The 21,235-nt window shown below is 41.7% G+C and overlaps 2 protein-coding genes across 3 annotated transcripts; both read left to right on the forward strand.

Moving 5' to 3' along the window:
- Window positions 1-4,616: 4,616 nt before the first annotated feature.
- Window positions 4,617-6,447, forward strand: LOC105830734 (the record flags this gene model as incomplete). Its single annotated transcript, XM_012670245.3, has 1 exon — window positions 4,617-6,447. A coding segment is annotated over one exon (1,263 nt), but the record flags the coding sequence as incomplete, so codon positions are not given.
- Window positions 6,448-14,143: 7,696 nt separating this feature from the next.
- On the forward strand, window positions 14,144-21,185 carry LOC105830744. 2 transcript variants are annotated; one of them, XM_012670269.3, is made up of 4 exons: window positions 14,144-16,557; window positions 18,115-18,307; window positions 18,995-19,308; window positions 19,749-21,185. In XM_012670269.3, exons 1-4 carry the CDS (start codon window positions 16,543-16,545, stop codon window positions 20,253-20,255), a joined length of 1,029 nt encoding a protein of 342 aa, XP_012525723.1. In that variant the 5' UTR covers window positions 14,144-16,542; the 3' UTR covers window positions 20,256-21,185. The 2 variants fall into 2 exon arrangements, with proteins under 2 accessions (XP_012525723.1, XP_036139559.1); XM_036283666.1 differs by lacking the exon at window positions 14,144-16,557 and having other exon boundaries at window positions 17,848-18,307.
- Window positions 21,186-21,235: the final 50 nt, after the last annotated feature.

Below are 21,235 nucleotides of genomic sequence, written 5' to 3' on the forward strand. Positions count from 1 at the left end.
ATCGAGCCGCACTCGCGATCGAAAAATCGTCGACAAAACGGCCGGCGATCGTCTAATCGCGCGCATAAATCGCGGTTCTGCGGAGGATGAAGCAAAACGCGCTTGGTTTGAAAGGAGAATCCGCAAAAAAGGATGATATATTCGCCTTGGACTTGTATTTTCGTAATAAAACTTGAATTTTAAGATAAGTGATTATTTTGTTCGTTATTTTTGATCGAATAAATCCGACAGTATTAGGATTTTAAGGATCTGAAAATCTGAACATTTTGCGGGTTAAAGTATCCGAAGAAGAGGTTGCGCGTCATTTTAATTTCACTGTATTATTAATTAGCACATGTTTAAATATAAAATTATTATACATAATACTGTAATTATAATGAAGAGTGATATACAGGCGTCAGGAGGACATACCGCGTAACAAGTAAAAAACTTTAACACACATACACGAGTACGAGGTTGTTGCTGGTACGCGATTTCTTAAATATACGGTGCTCCACGATGGAAGAAGCAATAAGAGGAGCAACAAGTTAGCCTCCTCCTCTGGCGCACCATCAAGAAAATTAAAGGCATGTTACTTGATCCTGTTCGTAAACTTATGACATGTATGAGTTTCGATTCGGTATGCGCTTTATTAAACCGCGCGCATTAAACCTAAGGTACAAGCTTCATCTCAAAAGCAAATACGCGCGCGCGCGTATTTATGAAAAGAGGCAGAAACGAGGCGGCGTTACCGAGAGAGCGGGGATTGCTTCTCCGATGGCCTTGAACGCTTTGAACGTTGATCGACCGCCGTAGCAATTATAATGACGACATTACGCTAATAATGAGAACCCGAATTAGCTCGCTCGTAAATTAATGAAATCACTTTTCAAAAGGTTTCTAGTGACAGAAATATCTTCCCGGGCAGCGCGAGAAGCGTGTTTGACGTCGTTCCGAACCCACTTCTCCCTTCCCTCCTATCTTTACACCTCTTTGAATTATCATGGACCGAGTAAAGAATCGGTCGTAACCGGAACGAGGCTCTCGCGCAAGAACCTCATTAAGGTGCGTCACAGCGTTGCAGATTAAGCGATCCGAGGACGAGCGTAGCCTCCGGTGCGCGAAGCTCTCGCGTTACAACCGAAGAAATTCCATATCTACGCGATTGGGATCGTTGAACGGCCTCGCGTAAGTCGAACCAGTTCCGTCTCCGTGATGTTCTCGCTTCATTCAATTCTCGCCTCGTAATTGTAGCACCACGTAAAAAGTCCGCGCGCCACACATCATAAGGATAATTGCAACCTACCGAGGATTCGTTGCAATTAAGGGATCTGAATCATTGCTCCTCCTCGTCGTAATCAATCTCGAATCGAATGGACGGGCCGTAGGGTCTTCTTTTAAATAAGCAGAATGTAACAAATCGAAGGGCGAATGAATTAAGATTACAAAAAGCCCGTTGATCTTTTCGAATGATAAATCATGTTACTCGTTAATTCATTCATTACTGCAATGGTAATCGCAATTGAAAAGGAGAACGGAGCTCCTCCATCGTTCGTTTTTGTGAGGAAGAGTAATCGTCGGATCCGGTATTCGTTTTTCTCACCTTTACGACAGATAAACGACATGCGAACGACATTACCATGCCAAAGGCGGCGCGCGATGGGCTTGCGAAGATCTCAGAATCGAGAGATGCGATCCGGGATCGACGTATCCCGTCTCGGCGAACGGGTCCGCCTTGTCCTTCGACGGTTCCTCAGGTTCCTGGTTCGAAGACATCTCGCACCACTCCCGCCGTATATATAAGTCAAAACGAGATCGCGAGTAAGGTGCAAAGCCCAGCAGTCCTTCAGTCAGCAAAGAGGCCAGCGGAGACACACCGAGCACGATGCAGGCACTGGTAAGCACAATCTGTCGACCCCACTCTTGGTTTTTTGACAAATATTTTCATTGTTTTTTTACGGCCTTTATGAATTTTCTAATTTCGAAGAATTTCGATTCTTCTTCTTTATGCTTGTTAGTATTAATATATTCTTTAATTTCGAAAAATATAACGTCTCGGAATTTTTGGCAACACGTAGGAACGGAATTGGTTTGTGTTAAATTTTGTATTTTGCTTGATTAATACTACAATTATCAAAGTATTCAAAATACACACACACATTCTATGTTTTGTTGCAATATGTAAATGACTAATTAGTTTATCTTTTCATCTCCTTAAAATTTTTTTTTACTTAATATAGAAAGATTGACATTAGCCTTTTAAAACGTTCGTTGTCTTATTTCTCGAAAACTAAACATTGCACTGTAAAGTGATACAAATATAATCTGTTCAGATAATTAGAGAAATAAGAATTTATAGTTTATATATTCATGGCTTTGTTCCGTATAAAATTTGCTAAGAACAAATTTTATAAAATTCGCACAATTTTCTTTTACCAGTGAACGAAAAGTCATAGAACACATACGCAAACATATAATTAAAAAAAAATATTTTTCTGGCTTATTACGCGGGGCGCTAAAAACGAAGCTTCGAAGTCTATATTACGAATGACACCGCACCGTTAAATAGCGACGGTTCGGGGAACGAACATCCGCGGGATGATATACGAGCGTTATAACTTATTTGCAAGGGTTGCTCTTGCGCGAGGCTTGCCGGCCTACTCGCTTTTTGCCGGGATATAAAAGCCCTGAAAAATATACGCATGTAAAATCTACGGTGCAAGAAAGTGCGACCACCGCGTTTTACGGCGGTGGAGTCTTCACCAAATGGCACTCTTATCCAACTCTAACGCGGGGGTAGAATCCCGCTGTTTTTACAACGCAAGGTTCATCTCGTCGGCGGGGTACAACCTTACAACTGTTTCACAACTTTTTGTTCAATATTTATAGGTCTGCAATGTGTCTCGCAATTTAAGGCTGGAACAATTTCGAGAAATTCGTTTCTACCGTTGCTTGTTCGAATGGCTATGGAAATCTCAAGTTCCGAGCCTGCAAACTAAGAAAATTTTTAACGAAGTCTTTCATCGTCAATATGAACTTTTTTTACATATATCATTTTGTTTAGTAATTTTAATTTGCAATTACTCATTTTATACTGTTTGTTTAATTCCATGTTTATTTGTAATAGAGATTCTATTGCATTCACTTATTTTAAATAGTTTTCTACAAAAATCAAACAAATGCAAAAAGTTAAACTCTTAGAAAATGAAAAACATCGTTGTATAAATATTCTTATCGTACTAATATAATTTTTCTTCGGACATATAATAAAAAAAAAAAATAACAAAGATATAAACTTTAATAGTTGGAATCCATTTAAAATAATAAGGCCTCTGGTCTTTTGGAGGGTTTTTGTTAAAGATTTTATATTTGTCAAATTTTATATTTAAATATTTATATTTTCCATTTTGATTTTTATCGGAATAAAATTGTTCACGATGTGTTGATAGAATTAATTGATTGACATCATAACTCAGATTAAGAAGAAATGAACGTAATCTTGTTTTTGCATATAAGAAATTCTTCAATTATTATTACATCTTTAATCACTTTTTTTTTGTCTTACATGGGAATAACTCCCTGTAGATCAAATTCATAGATACAAATAAGTTCTCGTTTGATCGTATCCGCTGATAGGACACGCTCGCACCGACGCGGAGCAATTTAAAAGGAAAATATGAATCGGAGCCGCGATTTTCTTCTTTTCTTCTTCTTGCGGCTCGACGCGCAAAGGGTCGACCCCCGTCGTCACTTCTTCAGACTATATTGGACCGCAAAGAGTGGGACTGGGTCTCTCTCTCTCTCTCTCTCTCTCTCCCGAGAGGCTCATGCAAGTATAAAACTCACCCCGTCCCACACTCGCTTTGCTGCGGAGGTGGCTGGCTCTACATGCTACCGATACCGCGGACGTAAAAATTCGGCGGCGACTATCCTCTCTTTCTCGTCCTCCGAGAAGGAAACTCCCGCGACACGATGATTTTCGCGGTATTCCGCGGGAATGTGTTCCCTGGGAATGCGCGAGTAAATCCGACGGACGCGACGATTGCATGCGAAATGAGCGTTCCAAGTGGCGAGGGCGAGTGCACTTGCGCGATTTGCATTTGTTACTGGATAAAGTGCGCTCTCCGAATTTTCTGCGGAACGTTGTACTATGTACAGAACGCGCGTTCAATGCACAATGCAATACGCGCGTTGCTGTATCTATCCCCCTCTTCTCTTCCATCCCGACGGATATCGAGTAACGGGATATCGTTCGCGGAATCGCGCCGATGTCGTACTTTAATCCCTGGACGATCGTAGGGACGTCGGGATGCTATCGGCGGAACGGCGTGTCGTAATAAGCTCGTCGATATAGAACACGCGCAATTATCGCCGGGCAATTTTCACCGGTCATGATCCGCGCGGTGGGGTGTACGGAGAGAGCGAAGACTGCACCGGACTCCCTCAGACCGGAGATCGTAAGAACATAAAAATGTCAAAGCCTCGAGAAGGGAGGCTTTTAAATATCCCGAAATGAGAAAATTTCGGAAAGTATAGATGGCTTACACGTCACGTAAGAATTGTCGCTTGGCAATATCGACAACGCTACCTCCGCATTCCCACTCGAGGTGACAGAGAGATAGAAAATCTTGTTTTGAACCCCGCAGATTCCAGTTGTCGCGATTCTCGGCGTGGCGGCGGGCGCGCAACTGACCCTGCTGCCCTACGCCTATCTGGCGGCGGATCCGCTTCCGGTGTACCATCAGTCGCAGGACACGCGCGCCGGGGTGCACGCGTACAGCTACGCCGGCGGCCCGTCCGCCAAGGAGGAGGTCCGAGGCCTCGACGGGGTCACGCGCGGCTCCTACAGCTACGTCGACGCGCACGGTATCCTGCAATCCGTCTTTTACGTCGCGGACGAGGGTGGCTTCCGTGTCGCGGCGACGAATCTACCTACCGACGGCGGCGAGCTCCTGACAGCCAAGATATCTGCCCACAATCAGGAAGAGAAGGCAAGCCGCAGGAAGCGCAGCCTCGAGGCATTGCCGGTCGATCAAGATCGTCATCAGGCAGAAAATCCGAGTTCCCAGGGAGATCAGGCTGATCGGGAGGGCGCGGCGGCGAAGAGTTCCCACGAGCTTCCAGCGTCGGAGGAAAAATCCAGCGAGGGCGAACGGCGAGATAGCGGCGCCGCACAACCCATCGTCCACGCGCCCGTATACGGCCTGCTAGGCTCGGTTCTGATCCCGAGATTGACCGGCGCGGCGACTTCCCATCAGAGCCGCGTTGATGTTAACAATAACGTTCGTTTGAAGGCCGTTCAACCCGTCGAGACGATTGGCGTTCTGTCGGAGACGGTGCCTGCCCACGAGACGGTGATTCTTCCCAGCCAGGTACCTCTGGCGACTTCTCATCAGAGTCGCGTCCAGGTGCACGACAGTCTTCGCGTCGAGGTGCCGGAAAAGGTGCTCGTCAACGCGGAAACGATCGAGGTCCAGCCGCAGATAGCGCAGGGGGCCGCCGCTGTCAAGCTGGACCAGCCGCTTTCGTCCCTCACTTCTGCTCTTCCCGATTACAATGAAAATCGGATCCAGCTTCACCGAAATCTCGGGTTGGAAGGTCCAAATCGCAAGAACGCCGTGAAGATAGACGCGGCGCAGCTGGCGATCGCCACGGTTCCTGTCGTCAAACATGCAGTTCCGATCGTCACCGAGGAACCACTTCCAGTCGCTACTGCCGTCTCTAGCCAGAGCAGGACGCAAATCCATCGCAATATCAAACTCGAAGTGGCCGTGCCGATCGAACCGGCCGTGTACCTGACGGCTCCCTACGTTCAACCGTTCTCCATCTGGCCGATATTGGCACCTATCGCTCAATCCTCTCAATACCGCCATCAGATTCACTCGAACGAGAAGCTCTAATTGGCAAAATAAAGATTCGATCGTTTCTTTCATTAAGATTGTGACTGAGAATTTCCTTCATGCGTTTATATTAATTTTTATTTGGCAATTTTTTACGAATCTTCGTGTAATTCTATTTGAATGATATAATGATGAATATCACTGTTAGCTCTTTCTCTGTTTCTCTCTCTCTCTCTCTCTCTCTCTGGCGAGATAGATTAAAGTTTCTAAATATTTCTTTGAACAGACAATCTACATTTAATTTGTAAACTATTTTTTTGGCAAAAATTATAAAATTAATGCGATTGTATGTTGAAATCTTATCGCAAAATTAATCGATACGAAAGACATCTAGATTTTAAGAAGTTAAAATAAATTACACGGATAAGTCATTTGCATTGTGCTCAAATAATTAGAATGCAGCAAAAATTCCGTAAACGACTGATTAATGACAAGTTCGTTGGCAACAGCTCGATCTATAGATATCATTATTCACCGTCCTTGTCCCCTTCATTTATCCTGTAATGAGCATCTTACAAATTAAATTATTATACAATCCTCATACAGTTCACATTAAAAACACATTATCAATCTTGTGTGTATAAATTATTACCTCTCACTCTTAATACGTGTACAAATTATCATCTTTCTCATGCGCAAATATTAATATTGGAGCTTATAATCACGTGAATCACCTTCGCTCGAACACGCGACATAACGTCCGATAATGTCAGTTCGAGCGAGAACTTAAATTGACCTGTCCAGCTGTCCTGCGAGAACGGCGGGCTGCGGTCTCGAAAGTCGGAAGGGGTAATTGGCTACCGCGCATTTATTCAAATCGCGATGAAAAGGTGTCTCGTCGATTCGAGATCCTTTAATTAGCCACATCGAGTCCGATACGTTTCCAACGTACGCGAGCGAAATTTACATCACAATGCCAGGAGCAGAGGATGGGTATTCTTTTTACAACCGATGCTGGGCGTTTTTGTCGTCGTCGTTGTCGCCCTACGCCCGATATGGAACTGAAATCACGACCTTGACTTCAGATTCTTACCGTCGCGAATATATTACGGTGTTAAAACTTTCATGCAGGGATATCGCGTGTCGGTCCGAGTAACGACGAGATTAACGGGGAATCTTGAATACGCGCGAGCAAATCCAGCCGTGTCTGGTGAGCTTACCCGCGTTCTTATGACGGAGATTTTTCCGAGTCGCGCATTCGCATGCCGGGGAGAAGCATCTGACAGGATTATTTCCCGCAGGTGGTACTGAGTGCTTCGGGTACGTTGAGTCGAGTTTTACGAGCGAGATGTAAGAACAAGGAGAACGTTTCATAGAGACGTGAATATCGATTCAATCCAGATGGGTCTCTACCTGTTTCTCAGATTTTTAAATCTCCCGTAAAATAGACATTCATATCTTCACACAGCAGAAGTGGCTACAGTAATTTATTCATTCTTCGTTGTATCAATGTTCTTACATAATGTATGATGTGTAATTATAATATTATGATATAATTATAATTTAATATGTATGTCGTAAAAGTCATATTTTATTTAAACCTGTCTTTGTAATAATTTTTATGTTCAAAAATTTTCAAAATATTCGCGTGTTAATTTAACATAATTACGTTAAATATTTTATATTCAATATATTTTTTAAAATAACACTATTTATGGCAAAGTCAAAAATAATATGAACAATGACATTAGGAAAAAAAATCGAAGCTCAATAGCGCTCCGTTTAATTTAAAATACTCAGGCGAACTATTGATGAATAATTTGTAATGATAATATATACCTAGTATATACGAACATTTGATTAATTATAAACAAATTTTATCCGGAGGTCTTGTTGTATCGTGATAAATATATGTATCTGAATACAACACATTCGTCCGTAAAATTTCTTGTTTTCACCTTCAAGGGAAGGCGGAGGCATTCACGACGTCGTAAATGTATATGTATACACGACCGTTCGCGAAACGACGCCCGCGGATTAGGTCAACGAGCAGATAAACGGGCGAGGAGGACCGAGAGGCGAGAGGCGAGAATCAAGAATCAAGGAATTCGATCGGGGAAACATCCGCCAACGAAATCTGGCATAATGTCGCGCGGCACGAGGATCGTGCTCTCATTACGACGACTCACCTGGTGTTTTCTCGACGCCGGTTATTTTCACGCGGCTATTGCACACATGTGCGTGCGTGCATGGATGCGTGGGCACGCATAACGGATGGCCCGCGAGAAGGCCGCTGAAAGCGCTCCGTAGATTGTGCGTCCGGATATTACCTAGTAATATTCCTTTATTGTCGAACCCCCGTTGTAGTCGCCCTTCGTATTAGCCTTAATAAAACGCCGTATACTTTCCCCTTTTCCGCGGCCCGCGTGATGGTGTATCCGCAGCGCGCGGGGGTGTGCGGTAAATGCGAAATAATAACGGCCGCCGTAAATCACGCGCGGTTCCGATACTTCTATCGGGCGAGGCCAGCGAGGAGATAAATGTGGTTCGCGCGGTTCGCGATGCAGAAATGTGGAATTGCCGTAAACCCGCCGGGGTTATACTTTGTCCCTCAGGATACCCTCAGGTATCCCGTCTCATTCGGAACAACGAGCCGATATCTGGATCGGAGTTTTAGAGCGGGCATTATCTAGCAGGAGTGCCCGTAAAACATACACATATTAGATTACAAGAAATATATTACAGCTACGTTGGAAATCACGTATCACGTTGAATACGTTACGGAATAAGCGGGAGAACCGGAGAACTCTCCTTCCTTGTCGAATGGACAGCGCAAAAGTCCGACTTGCCGAAACGATCCTTTCTAATTTTCGTTTTCGAAAATTTCGAGCAACGCGTTTATTGGGTTCGTCTCTTCCGGCGGAGGTCGAGGTTTAACGCAACGGGCGAAGGTGGGAAGACGTGACGATTCACACTTGCGATAATAGAAACGTCCAGCGCGCGTACGTATAGCGCACGTAGGCATTCGCACCGATAAAGGCCGCGCATACGTTACCGAGGGCGGGCCGCGCTCGCGCTCGGATGGCCCGCGCCCGATAAACCGTCTCGGATAATGATTTCCGAGACACTCGGCCGCGCGTGTACGTACGTACCTACCGCGATCATTCGCGTCACGCGAGATGTTTACGCCCGAGATTGCGTTTCCGCGTGCGTTCACCCGAAATAGACGCATTCCGCGTAACATAAACTTGCATCGCTCTCAAAGCCTCTCGGTGAGCAAGCCAAACGAATCTAAATCAATGAGCGCATGAATCTGTCACGCACAACGTTCTTGAGAGGAAAGCAGTAGCTAACAGTATCATTATTAGTAATATTAATTAAAAAGAAAAGTTTTGAAATAGGAGAGAGATGAAAATATTTATACCAGTTTATACTTAAACATATTAATATATCATTATGATTAATTAATGTAAAATTTCGGAAGTATTTAAGAGGATTTAAAAACAAATTATTGATACGTTTAATTAGAATCAGAATGCGTAATCTACTTAATAATAAGTAATAGATAATTATAGGTATATAATTTTTATGATTAAATCAACAATAAATATGTAGTTGATACCGAAAATAACTATAAATAGTCAAATTGTAGTAATTACATTCATTTTTTAGTAAAGATAGAGTTTTGATTAAAAAATGTCAGTAATTGTTTTAGGATTTCTTTTGAACACAAATCGAATCCTAATACGATTAAAAGAAATCAATAAAATTTTAGAATAAGATAAATTATGTTAAAATGAAATTAGGAAGGGTTTACTTATAGTAGTCTAAGGGTTTTAATCTTATCTGATAGGTTGCTTCAATTAACCGAAGTATCGACTCGAGTTGTTCGGTGAATTCGGTGTATATTCGCGCGCGGTTTTTTATATTATTCGTACAAAAATAGTCGGAGCATCGCGATAATGGGGACGGAAAGAGGAAACGTTTCTGCGCACGCTGCAATTTCTGCGAGTCAAACCCCACGATACGCCGGAGATACGAGAGAATTAATCTTACGTGCGCCTTCCACGAGGCAATCTCACGTCATGATCTATGTGTGATCCGTTTTTGCTTATCTAGAGTACGAAAATTTCAGGAATCTCGTCGGTTATCTGCTCTGGACAGTAATTATACGGCTCTGAGCCGCGAGCTCCACGATGACCGTTGATGTTTTACGTCGGTTCCACGGAGAATGATGGTGCCGCGCGGTAATGAAACTTTATTATTGCTCGCAATAAAAGTAGGAGTAGGCGAGTAGACTCTACCATAAACGTTTTCTCAAAAGAATACTGATATCAGTAACATTAAATTAAAAGAAGAATTTTTTATAAAAAAAGGAAACGATTAATTATATAATATATTTCATTGTATAAATTGATATATTACATTTAATTAATGTAGAATTGAGAAGAAATATTTTTAAAATACCTCCGACGTCCCTTGCATTCGCGCTTCTGTATACGCCCGAAAGGATCGCCCTCCTTAATGACAAATGGCCGCGATAAACACCTAACGCTAACGCTGAAGATAACGAACTACTTCCAGCCACGGGAGACTGATACGGGATTCCAAGCGGAGTCCAATCGGGGATAGTTTCACGCACCACGACGGAATATTAAAGTATCGATCGATCTTAATTGATCGCGGCGAGCACGCGCGCAACCTTGCAACGCGCTTATCGGCGTACGTGCGCGCGCGTTAAGGCCTCCTCTCTCGTGGGAGGCAAGCCGATAAAAGCGGCCCGGAGTAGCCAGAATGACCGGGCAATCAGCAAATGGAATCGTTAGTTAGTCCCCGTAATCTTCGATCGGACGTTAGTTCCTCCTTGTAGTACACGCTCGCGGCCAACGATCGTGATTCACGCTCGCGTCCGAGGGCCACGTCTCTGCGTTTATCGCCGTGTGTATAGCACGCTGGCTAATTAGCATATTATTTATCGGCCTTTTATAATTGCCTACGCAAAATTTTCGACGGTAAAAATCGTGCGTGCGTGCGTGCGATTTCTAATACCAGAAGCCTGATTTGATTTTGCCTGGCAAAAGATGCGATCGCACTTTGCTTTTTATGTCACTGCACCGACATGGAAAGAAGTTTATCACACATTTATCAGAGAAACCACGCTACATCGTATCGCGTTGGTATACGTATATCTCGTCTTGTGAATGATTCGCAAACCACGTCGTCGAGTAAGCGGAATTACGCTCGTCGCTAATTATTCATCGTTGGAATTATTCAGTTCTCAAAATCGGGCCTCGCCGAGCGATGCGCGAATAACGCGAAGATACTGCAGTTATTCAAACCGGCCGGGGAGGGTTTTATGCAGACGGTGCGCTCGTAAATCAGGTAGCGCGAGACAGCCTTACTTTACTGATGCGAAGGGTGATGGGGGCGAAACGTCGGCGCTATTTGTATTCGATGTCGCTCGCGCGACGTGCGTCTCGCCCAGATCAGAACTGGCGTCGCTTTCTTGTCATGGCGTGCAGTGATGCACGAACTGATGATACCCACCTGAAAGATATCTGAATTCACTTATACAATCGTGCAAACTCTCGACGCATTAATAAAAAAAAATGGCACGGAAACGTGCGATGGTTATGGTTATACCAAGAATTTACAGTGCTGCAAAATAAAAAAAAAGATGACAAATGATATATCGCGTCGATGCGTATGTACCTGAGAGCGAAAAAGGCTGAATGGACGCGAAATGTTCATCGATGAACCTTTTTTTCCACCCATATTTCTAACTTTGCTAATACCACAAAATAAATGGTTATTTCGTCCATTGTTTGTTCAATAAAGATAGATTTTGATAAATTAAAGAAAAATATAGCAACAAATTTGACGCGTACATTGTAAAAAAAGATTTAAAAAATTGTTACAAAGATATTAATTAAAAAATAAATTTCAAGTGTAGATATTAAAATATACAGCGAGCATTAAAACATCGTAGGTTAGCTGTTCCAATTACACAGTTTAATTATACAGTCATGTTCGACATTTTTAAAAACAAAACTGAAAATATTCAGTAAATAAAGTTTATAAAAATTTTATTAATTCAATAAAATTTTATCTCATTTTTTAGGAATTATATCTTTTACATGACCTCCAGTTTCTGCATACGCTACATATCATTATTTTATTATTTTAATTACATTAGGCTTGTAAGTATTATCATAATTCTTCACCTTTTTGAGGTGCAATTTTCAGTAATACTTTTGCCTCTACGTATAATATTTCACATCATTCACATTTCTATACGTATATAATTATAATTGTTATTACAAAAAATTTAACGAAAAATATTTTTAAACACCACTATATAAGAGGAAGTCAATAACCTTCGAGATTGATACGCAAGAAAAATTCGTCCTACCGTAAAAGGCGAAACCGAATGTCCTATAGACGCGTCCCGCACGTGGGAATAACATTACGTGTGTAAGATATACGGTCGCATCGACTGTGGCGTGTCGCTGTATCAAAATCATGCGGCGAAGAAGATGAAGTGCGGAAGATATCGAGTTCTTTTTACAGCAATCTCGACAAGGCTAAAGAAAAAAAAAAAGAAACAGACTTTCTTGAGGTTCGAGAAATGTACTTGCATCGCCGTATCATCGAGAAGCAAAACATTAAACGCCGCGAGAAGCATAATTCGCACGTAAGTAATCGGCAAAACAAGAGTACCATAAATGTCGTAATGTTCGGCAGACATTGCGTATTTAGTAGCAGTCGGACACTTTGCGTATACAGAGCTGTATACTTAAACCTCATTCTCGCTGTAGGTAAAATTAATGCTCGAATATCGATCGCCAAGTGGAACTTCTGCTTTAAAATTACCCATGAGAATAGCATTATTAAAATATTATGAGAAACCTCTATAAATCAATTTTATAATTTTATACCTTTCTCTCTATACATATATCAATATGTACGATTATTACATTTTCTCAATGTTAAGTATCTGCCTATATTAATTATTATTATTATTATTTCATTAAGTTTTATGATAAAAACTAGATAAAGATAATGAAATAAATAACTATTCGTATTTAATTTAAAATATAGAAATTTTTGTAATTTTTCATTTAAGAAAAGTAATTTTTTCAATTTCCAGTCTCTTATTTCTTTAATAGGCGATAATCGTGCTACTGTATCTTATAAAATGTATCCAGCGCAAAGTTGCAGCAGCTTCATTTCTCTCTCAACTTATTTAATATTTCTATCGCTTCAGGAATACATACGGTTTGCGATAGGTAACAAACCGGTCGATCGCTGTACCTTATTACGTTATGAGGAATTATTTACGCGACGCTTTTACGAGGCTGCGAAGCAATTTCGAGTTACAGATTTTTTTATGATGCCGTACGCTCGCCACGCCGAATCAGTCGACAGGTTTTTTCAATTCTATTACCGCGTCTTGTAACAACAGACGGATAAAAGAATTGGGAAGAGGGAAGAGAAAAGGGAGGAATCCGTTATGGGACGCGACGATCTTTGTGCGTTGTTCCGGGAAAAGAGTTTTACGAGCGGAATAATACGAGTCGTTGCAATAAAGACGTCGCGTGCGACCGAGTAGGATCGAATGTTCGCTCTCCTCGAAGTAGGAATAAACCCGCGATAATTAGACTGCGGGAACTCCAGCTGCGATTAGTGTGACGCGGATTAGTTGCCCCGTGCATGCATCGAAATCCTCCCCGACGGTGGGAAACTTATGCCGGCAGTGACAATGTTTCCAGCTCCGCGAGGAACTGGACAGTAATACGAGGACGTGAATTCCGAAGCCGTGAGAGCAGATTGCAATGCTCGTGTCTTCAAATAGCTCGAATAGAAGCTATCTCAGAAGCTACTAGATTAAAGAAATTATTATATATGATTATTATGTAAATGTATATGATAAATATTAATTATTATATTTTTTCAAAGATTCTGTTTCGTGGACATTGTATTTTTTAATGAATTTTCTATAAAAATTTAAAAAGCAAAAATCATAAGAAATCTGAAAATATATTTAGACTAATCGACGGTCAAAGTTATCAGGACGACCAATGGATGTGAATACTTTAACATTAAGAATGACAAGAACATACATATTCACATCTGTTGACCGCCCTGATAACTTTGACTGTCAATTGGTCTAATTGATGAAATTGGCCCATAATAAGATTATTACAATTTATATATTTTTTGTAAGATTTCGAAAATTTATAAAAATTCTGAAAATACATTTAATTTAAAAAAACTGACAATCAAGGATTATTAATAAGTAAAAATAATAGCAATTTGTTAAATATTTCAAAGATTTGTAGTTATTCGTGAGAAATTTTGGTGTGAGAGAATTCTAGAAAGTATACCACAATGTAATTCATTCCGGCACAAAAACTGTATTAGTATTTGGTACTTTAAAACCGATTACGTTGATATTAGATGCCCCTTTCTTTCTCTCGTTGCATACCAACGGAATTGATAGTTGCCATTGTTTTTGCTCCACAGGGGGGGTTGATTTAGCATCACCATTGCACGGCGGTGCCTTCTCGTTGCATTTCTCAACGGCATCACATTGCATCGCATTGGTGCCGCGCGGTTAGATAGTCGGCTCTACGAGAGCCATTTAATGCGGGACGAAAGAGAAAGAGAAAGAAAGAGAGAGAAGACGAGGAGGAGAAAGAGAGTGAGAGGGTACCCGTTTAGTACCAATGTCAAAACCAACGCAGTATCGCCCACGTGTCTGCATATCACCAATGAAAGAGAGAGAGAGAGAGAGAGAGAGAGAGAGAGAGAGAGAGAGAGAGAGAGAGAGAGAGTCCTCCCCCGCCGGCGCGGCGGCGACTTGTTGCGCAGGCACGTGAGTAATTCCGTCGAAATTGATGAACTCATTACGTTCATATCGTTCCCTTACATCGTCGGATTAAGCGAGCCGGCCGTAAATCCGTGGCCGGGCATTATTTATGCGATCGGCGGCGCGAAGAGACGCCGGAGGCCCTGCGGCCGTCCCGGACCTTCCCTAAAAGGACGCGGACCTTTCGCCGCACCGTCAAGATCGTTTTATTTTCGCCGCTCGCTAATTGCATTTCGCGTTTGTTGTCTATTTTTGTAAAATTTCATTTTATTTTACTTTAGTTTCTCTTACCGAGTTTTATGCTTCACTATTTTTCCGAGGATCAATTATTTGCGTTTCGATCTCCACGCGTTGCCGAAGGCTCCGCCGCGCACAAATCGCGCAAGTCGCATTAGACGCGTAACCAAATTTATAATATTTCGACAAACACCTTTTTCATATTTTCCAAAGCGTTTCGCGTCGCGATAAAGTCGAGAACTGACAAATCAAAAGGGATTATTATTACTTGTCAGTTTCTTTGCAAACAAATGTAATTTTTTTTATGGGATATTATTTATTTCGAGTGTAGACTAATTATCATTTATGGAGCAAAAATAATTTAGAATTTGAATACGATAATATGATTTAAAGAGAGAACGACCTGCTTGTCTCGGCAGAGATTTATCTCCGGCTTCGTTTAAGTCCTTGTAATACTGTGCAATAGCTGTATTTGCATGGGTATGTGCAAAACCTCCGTTCATCGTTTGCCCCCCCCCCCCTCATGTCATTATGCAGCTCGTAATAACATGCTCTTTAGTTGTTTCAGCATTTACGGTGCAGCTTATTTCGATCGTTGTTGAGGAATGCGTCCTGACTAGCGACAATGCAATTTAAAGGTAATGAAGATTACTCGCGTGAGAGAGGGAGATAGGCCGGATTAATTATGCGTACGTCTTCGATAACAAGTAACGTGGTATTATTAACAATGATATAACAAACTGTTAAGCGGATTTAACGCATTATCAGCAGTGATCAAGTTTCAGCGAAACATTTATCTTGAATAACGTTCGGAAAACCTGTTTAGTTTAGGTAAGTCGGATAAATTGTTTTAGGAAGGCGTAACGCTAACAGTATTAATAATGCAGATAATTCATCTACGCGAGAAAATCTCTGCATACTAATTCCCTAATGCCTCTGTTACGAGAAATTGGCTCCGAAGAGATTCCGAGATAAGAGGCGGATGTCCGGATAAATTTAAAATCCGATCTCCGCGTCTGTCACGTAGAATAATTTACGCGTTCACTTAAGCGATATCGACAGCTGACGAATAAAATCTACTCGATACCCGCCGGCAAAGGGACGACGGGATTTATAAAATCCGGCCTGCGTGCGGATCAATTACCAATTTCGTCGCGCGCATTATTGCGCTCGCGCACGCATCCTCTTGTTATACCACGGGGGCGCGGAATGCGCCCAAGATCGACGGTTCGTACGCGAGACCAATAAACGTTGATTTATCGGCGTGGAAATCGAGCGCGGGGTGATTTGCGACCGTGGGCAACGAACGACGGGCAACCTCTTCGGGGCCCCCACGATTGTGCGAGCGCGGCCCTTCCTCGCCCGATCTTGTGCCCTTCCTCCCCATAGGACTTGGTCGCGCGCGACGCCAGGTGGGGAACCACCGTAAGTGCGCGGCAGGTCCACACCGGGGATCCTATATAAGAGGATGCGACCGAGAGCTTACACTCTCACATCCGTTAGCCGACTCTCACACCGGGGTTATCCTAGGCGAGCGAGAAAAAGAAGGAAAGCCGCGATCGAGGGGCCCGATCCGCTAGCCACGACCGAGCGACGGCCTGATCCAACCCTGGGATGATCATGATACTCGTGAGTGAATTTTTTACTTTCAGTTTCTCCGACGTTAAATTGCACTCTTACGCTCGCCGTTACAATCAGACCAGTCGCGATTAAGTGTATAACTTATATATGCATTTAGCATGCTCGCGTTTCTTCCGAGTTTCTCTCGCTTTTCGTCATGTCGCCGTTGATTACCTTGCAATTAATCTCAAGATAGTTTGCAGGCTCTTGCGGACGTCTGTAACTCAATTCTGGACCGTCGTCCAGCACACTTTGTGATACAGGGTATAAACCTTTGGCGTTCTACCCCCGTGTCTTATGACAAACGAGGGCCGAGATGGAACAAAAGTTTCGAACAATTAATTTACCGAGTAGCGGGGAAATCTTCCGGGGGAGAGAGACACGCTCGCGTTCGCGACACACATTCGCGGCTGCATCGATTTCACGACCATTCAATTAAGCGTATTTCAAGAGGCGGAATCTATATCGGTACGACAATTACTCCAGTTACCATTTCAAATCGACGAGCATGGACTAACGCTCGGTGCCTCTTGGTAATAACTATCGATTCGACGAAACCGCGCGATACAGTTGCGGTTGTTCACCGCCGCCGCGGCGGTCGAAGTCTTGAATTCGTCGCTCGCAATTCGAGGAATGCAGGAAAGGAATGCATTTGTTTTGGCGAAAGAAACATCATAACAAATGCAGCTGCCGTTCCACGTGATCGATGAAGATTTATACTACTTGGAAGATCGCGTAACCGGTTAACGCGCGCATACGCTTCCCTAAATGGTAATATCTCTGATGTGGAAAATTATGCCTGCCGTGTAATGATAGTAGCCTCACGCTTGCGTGGCTGTTGCAGCTGATGCACAGCCATTTAATTAATTGGTTAATAAACGCAACTGCTCGCTGACACATCTCGTTTGCGGAACGCGACGCTTAAGACAAACGTCGTTTAGAATAAACGCGTTAAACTGATATCGCATACTCTTCATTCTAGCTATAAGTGATTTCTGATAATTCCTGTAACAATGTAAATTTTCGGAATTTATAATTAATGAATTGATGCAATTGGTACAGTTTTGTTTACACTAAACATTGAGATAATCGCCAATGACAGGATTTTGTTAATATATTCATGATGCGGGCTCGCGTCATAAATCGATATAAAAATTTACACGTAAAGAAAGGTTTTGCTAAGGTAAATCTAAGAATTAATTAAATACAAATCTAGAAGTAATTTTTTGTTGGACCATCAAAATAATTAAGACTGGTTGTTAGAATTTGTTAAAATCTTTTACAGTATTTATCATCATTGAACTTTTATATAATTATTTTAATGGCCCGATAAATATTCATTTTCAGACTCGTATCTAAATAAAATTTTTGACTGAGAAAAACTGTTCTGTGTACAGATAAAAATTTTAATTCAGAAATAGATGGATCAGCTTCACGATTGATAATTTTTCGGCCTTAACTGAAAATACGGACTTACCGTGTTTTCAATTGAGGCTGCATGCTTAGCACGCGCAGGTAATAATTCAATAATTATAGTCAATGGTTGTCATATTTCTCTGCCTACAGACAATTTTGTGCAGCCTCGTCATCGGACGAACCATCGCTTTGCCGATCGCCAATGTTTGGCTGAGTCCAATACCGGCTCTTTCGCCGTTAAGACAGTACCACATACAGGATGGATCGGGATCTTATCAATATTCCTTCACGGGGCCGCATCACGCCAAAGCGGAAACTACCTTAAATGGAGTCACGCAGGGCGGTGAGGTTTTCTTTTAATTTTAATTTAATATATTTTGGCATTTTAATGAGAGAGCTCGTCATCGATGAAGACCAGTCGCGCAAAGCTGGAACGCTTTATGTAAACGTAAAATGAAATTTATCTTGAACGAATGGCAATGCCTGTCACGTTGACTCGTGATCTAATGCGCGTGCCGCAAGTGCATAAATGGAATGCATTCTTTTGCGAAGTGTGTTACAAGAGTCTGCATTACCGGCCTACGTCCGCGAGTGAATCTTTCGCTGATGCTCGCCGGTATGACGTAAGAAAGACGCCCATGCGCCGCATGCTCGTCCCTGCAAATTTCCTCCGATGACAATGCGCGGTTGCGCTTCTCTCTTTCTCGCTTTCTCTCTCTCTCTCTTTCTCTCGATTGCAATCTGATGACTCACGATACGCGTACAACGCGTAATGTAATGCGGATCGAAATTGTTTGAATATATACGTAATCATCAAAAGGAAGATCTATGTATTATCATTAATGCCATTTTACTAATCAATAGCCGCGATAATTACGGCGAATAAGTACGTGTACTAGTAACAGTTGCATGAATACATGTTTGTAAAAATTTACAATGTAAATACGTTTCCTCCGCGCGAACAAGCGTTCCCTAGATGACACAATGGCACCTTTATCGAAGAGTACATCATTTCTATTTGTACCCGCAGGCTATTCCTACATTGATGCGAATGGAATTTTGCAAACGGTCTCGTATACGGCGGACGATAAGAACGGATTTAGAGTCAGCGCGAGCAATCTGCCGCAACCACCCAGGGATGATCTGCGAACTGCGCAGGACACACCGGAGGTGGCCGCAGCGAAGAGAAATCATCTCGAGGAATTGCAGAAGTCGCATCAAGCCAATTTGCAGGATCGAAACATTCTGTCGTACAAGATTCTGCCGTCGTACTTTAGCTTCGCCCAAATCCAGCCGGACGGCGACAGCAAAGCCGACCCGAGTTCGAAGACGCGAGAGATAGAGGTATGTAAGACATCCCAATCGAAGTTTGCCCGAATAAAAGCAACGCAATGGTAAAAAGGGAATATCACGCCTTCTTATATATATATATGGAAAATTTATAGCACTGCGATTGCTTGTGGAATTTGTGCTGTGAGAAAGCGAGCGATATTTCGATAAAAATTACACCAATAAATTTTTCTGTGTTACATATAAAATAAATAAAAAGTATATAAATCTTTTCTTCTGTATTACATTTTATAATTATTCAATAAAACTGTGGTAATCATTAAAGATAAATTACTTCAAATAGAATGTGATCAACAGAGTAACATATATGTGTTACATACTATTATGTAATTTAATATAAATTTTGAACAACGATTCCAATTGACATTCCAAGTATATTCATATTCAACGTTAAAAGAAAAATTGAGTAATTTTTTCATTCTATTTTTTTTTAGAGTACCAACAATCCATTCCTGTTACCAAAATCGGAGGCGGAAAGAATCGACGTTCCCAAGCCGGATCCGAGCCTTTCGAAGGTATCGCCCACGTCTTCGAGCCCTATCACCACCATCACCTCGTCATTATCTACTCCGACGTCATTAAGGGAGAACACGCTTCTCGACGACGAAAGGACGTCTAATCAGAACACTTTACATCTGAGGAAGGTGACGCCGTTTGCCAGCATTCAAAAACGACTAGCCTTGCCTGCGCCGTACGTAGTTCCGGTGGTGCCTTTCAGATTCCTTCACAGCTCGCTGCATCACACCCAGGATTCCCTGGGCCAATATGATTACAGCTACACCGGGGACTCGAGCGCCAAAACCGAATCCAGGTCGCTCGACGGCACCACCAGAGGAGCCTACAGTTACATCGATCCCAACGGGATCCTTCAGCAGGTGCATTACATCGCCGATCACAATGGATTCAGAGTCATGGCAACTAATCTGCCCGAAGCAAAGTGATGATTATGTTGGCGCCATAGAAAATATCCCACAAGACGTAAAGCGTTCGTCTTTGAAACGCGATGTCATATATCAATCATTAATACCGTACACAGTTTCCTTTCCTGAATTTTGAATTTGTCAGCGGATATTAATCTCGTGTGGAAGAATAAAACGTGTCGTTGAGTTTTTTAAACCGAAATTTTTGTAAATTTTGAAAAAAAATTTTACTCGAGGAAAAAGCGAAAAAACAAAAAAAAAGAAAATTCACGCATCTGGTGTATTTATTTAACGGATTTTTATTGCTTTTGTTGAAGATAATTATTCGAAGCCAAGAAGCGAAAAGATATACCAGCATCATGAAATTCGCATTGAAATGTATTGCATCGCGTAATAAGTATCGGTGTCGGGGATTTGAGATTGAGGAAAACATTACGCGAATGCTTCTTGAGTTTGTTCAACGATTGTTCTCGCGGAAACGCGAAGGAACGGACTTGATTTGTATTCGAGTATTTTTCTAACTATTTTTTAATATTTTTTGTAATATTAAATTTACTTCGCGTGCAATCGCGCGATCACAGCCAGGTAAATTATTTTACGTTCCGTCAACATTTTTCTTTTATTATCTTTAGTACGAGCGAAAGTTAATGAGGTGTTTCATGTTTTCAAAAAATTGTTAGTACATTGCACTTATTGATTATATTATATAAATACAGATTTAAAAAAGCAATCTTTACTATTATCTTTATATATTTCCTCTTTTACATCCTGTTTCTTCTTTCTCTTTCAATTAGTTTTGTGTAAAATGAATAAATCTAACAGATAAGTAAAATAGTTGTACGTATATTTATAGTTTGACGTGCACAATATTTCTATGTATTTATATCTTTACTACAAATGCAATGTAACTATCCTATTAAAAGAAATAAATTATTTCATTATAAAAAATTATATTTTTACACTTATGTTTTACTTTTTAATAAATGTGACTATAGTCTAAA

Source organism: Monomorium pharaonis, chromosome 1 (genome assembly GCF_013373865.1).
Source record: "Monomorium pharaonis isolate MP-MQ-018 chromosome 1, ASM1337386v2, whole genome shotgun sequence".
Classification (NCBI taxonomy): domain Eukaryota; kingdom Metazoa; phylum Arthropoda; class Insecta; order Hymenoptera; family Formicidae; genus Monomorium; species Monomorium pharaonis.

What these genes read in the sequence shown, in the direction of transcription:
- LOC105830744 (XM_036283666.1), top strand. Translation starts at nt 18,088, where the DNA reads ATGGTTGTCATATTTCTCTGCCTACAGACAATTTTGTGCAGCCTCGTC. An exon ending in AAATGGAGTCACGCAGGGCG is followed by an intron (nt 18,308 to 18,994) that starts GTGAGGTTTTCT and finishes TTGTACCCGCAG; the next exon opens with GCTATTCCTACATTGATGCG. An exon ending in CGAAGACGCGAGAGATAGAG is followed by an intron (nt 19,309 to 19,748) that starts GTATGTAAGACA and finishes ATTTTTTTTTAG; the next exon opens with AGTACCAACAATCCATTCCT.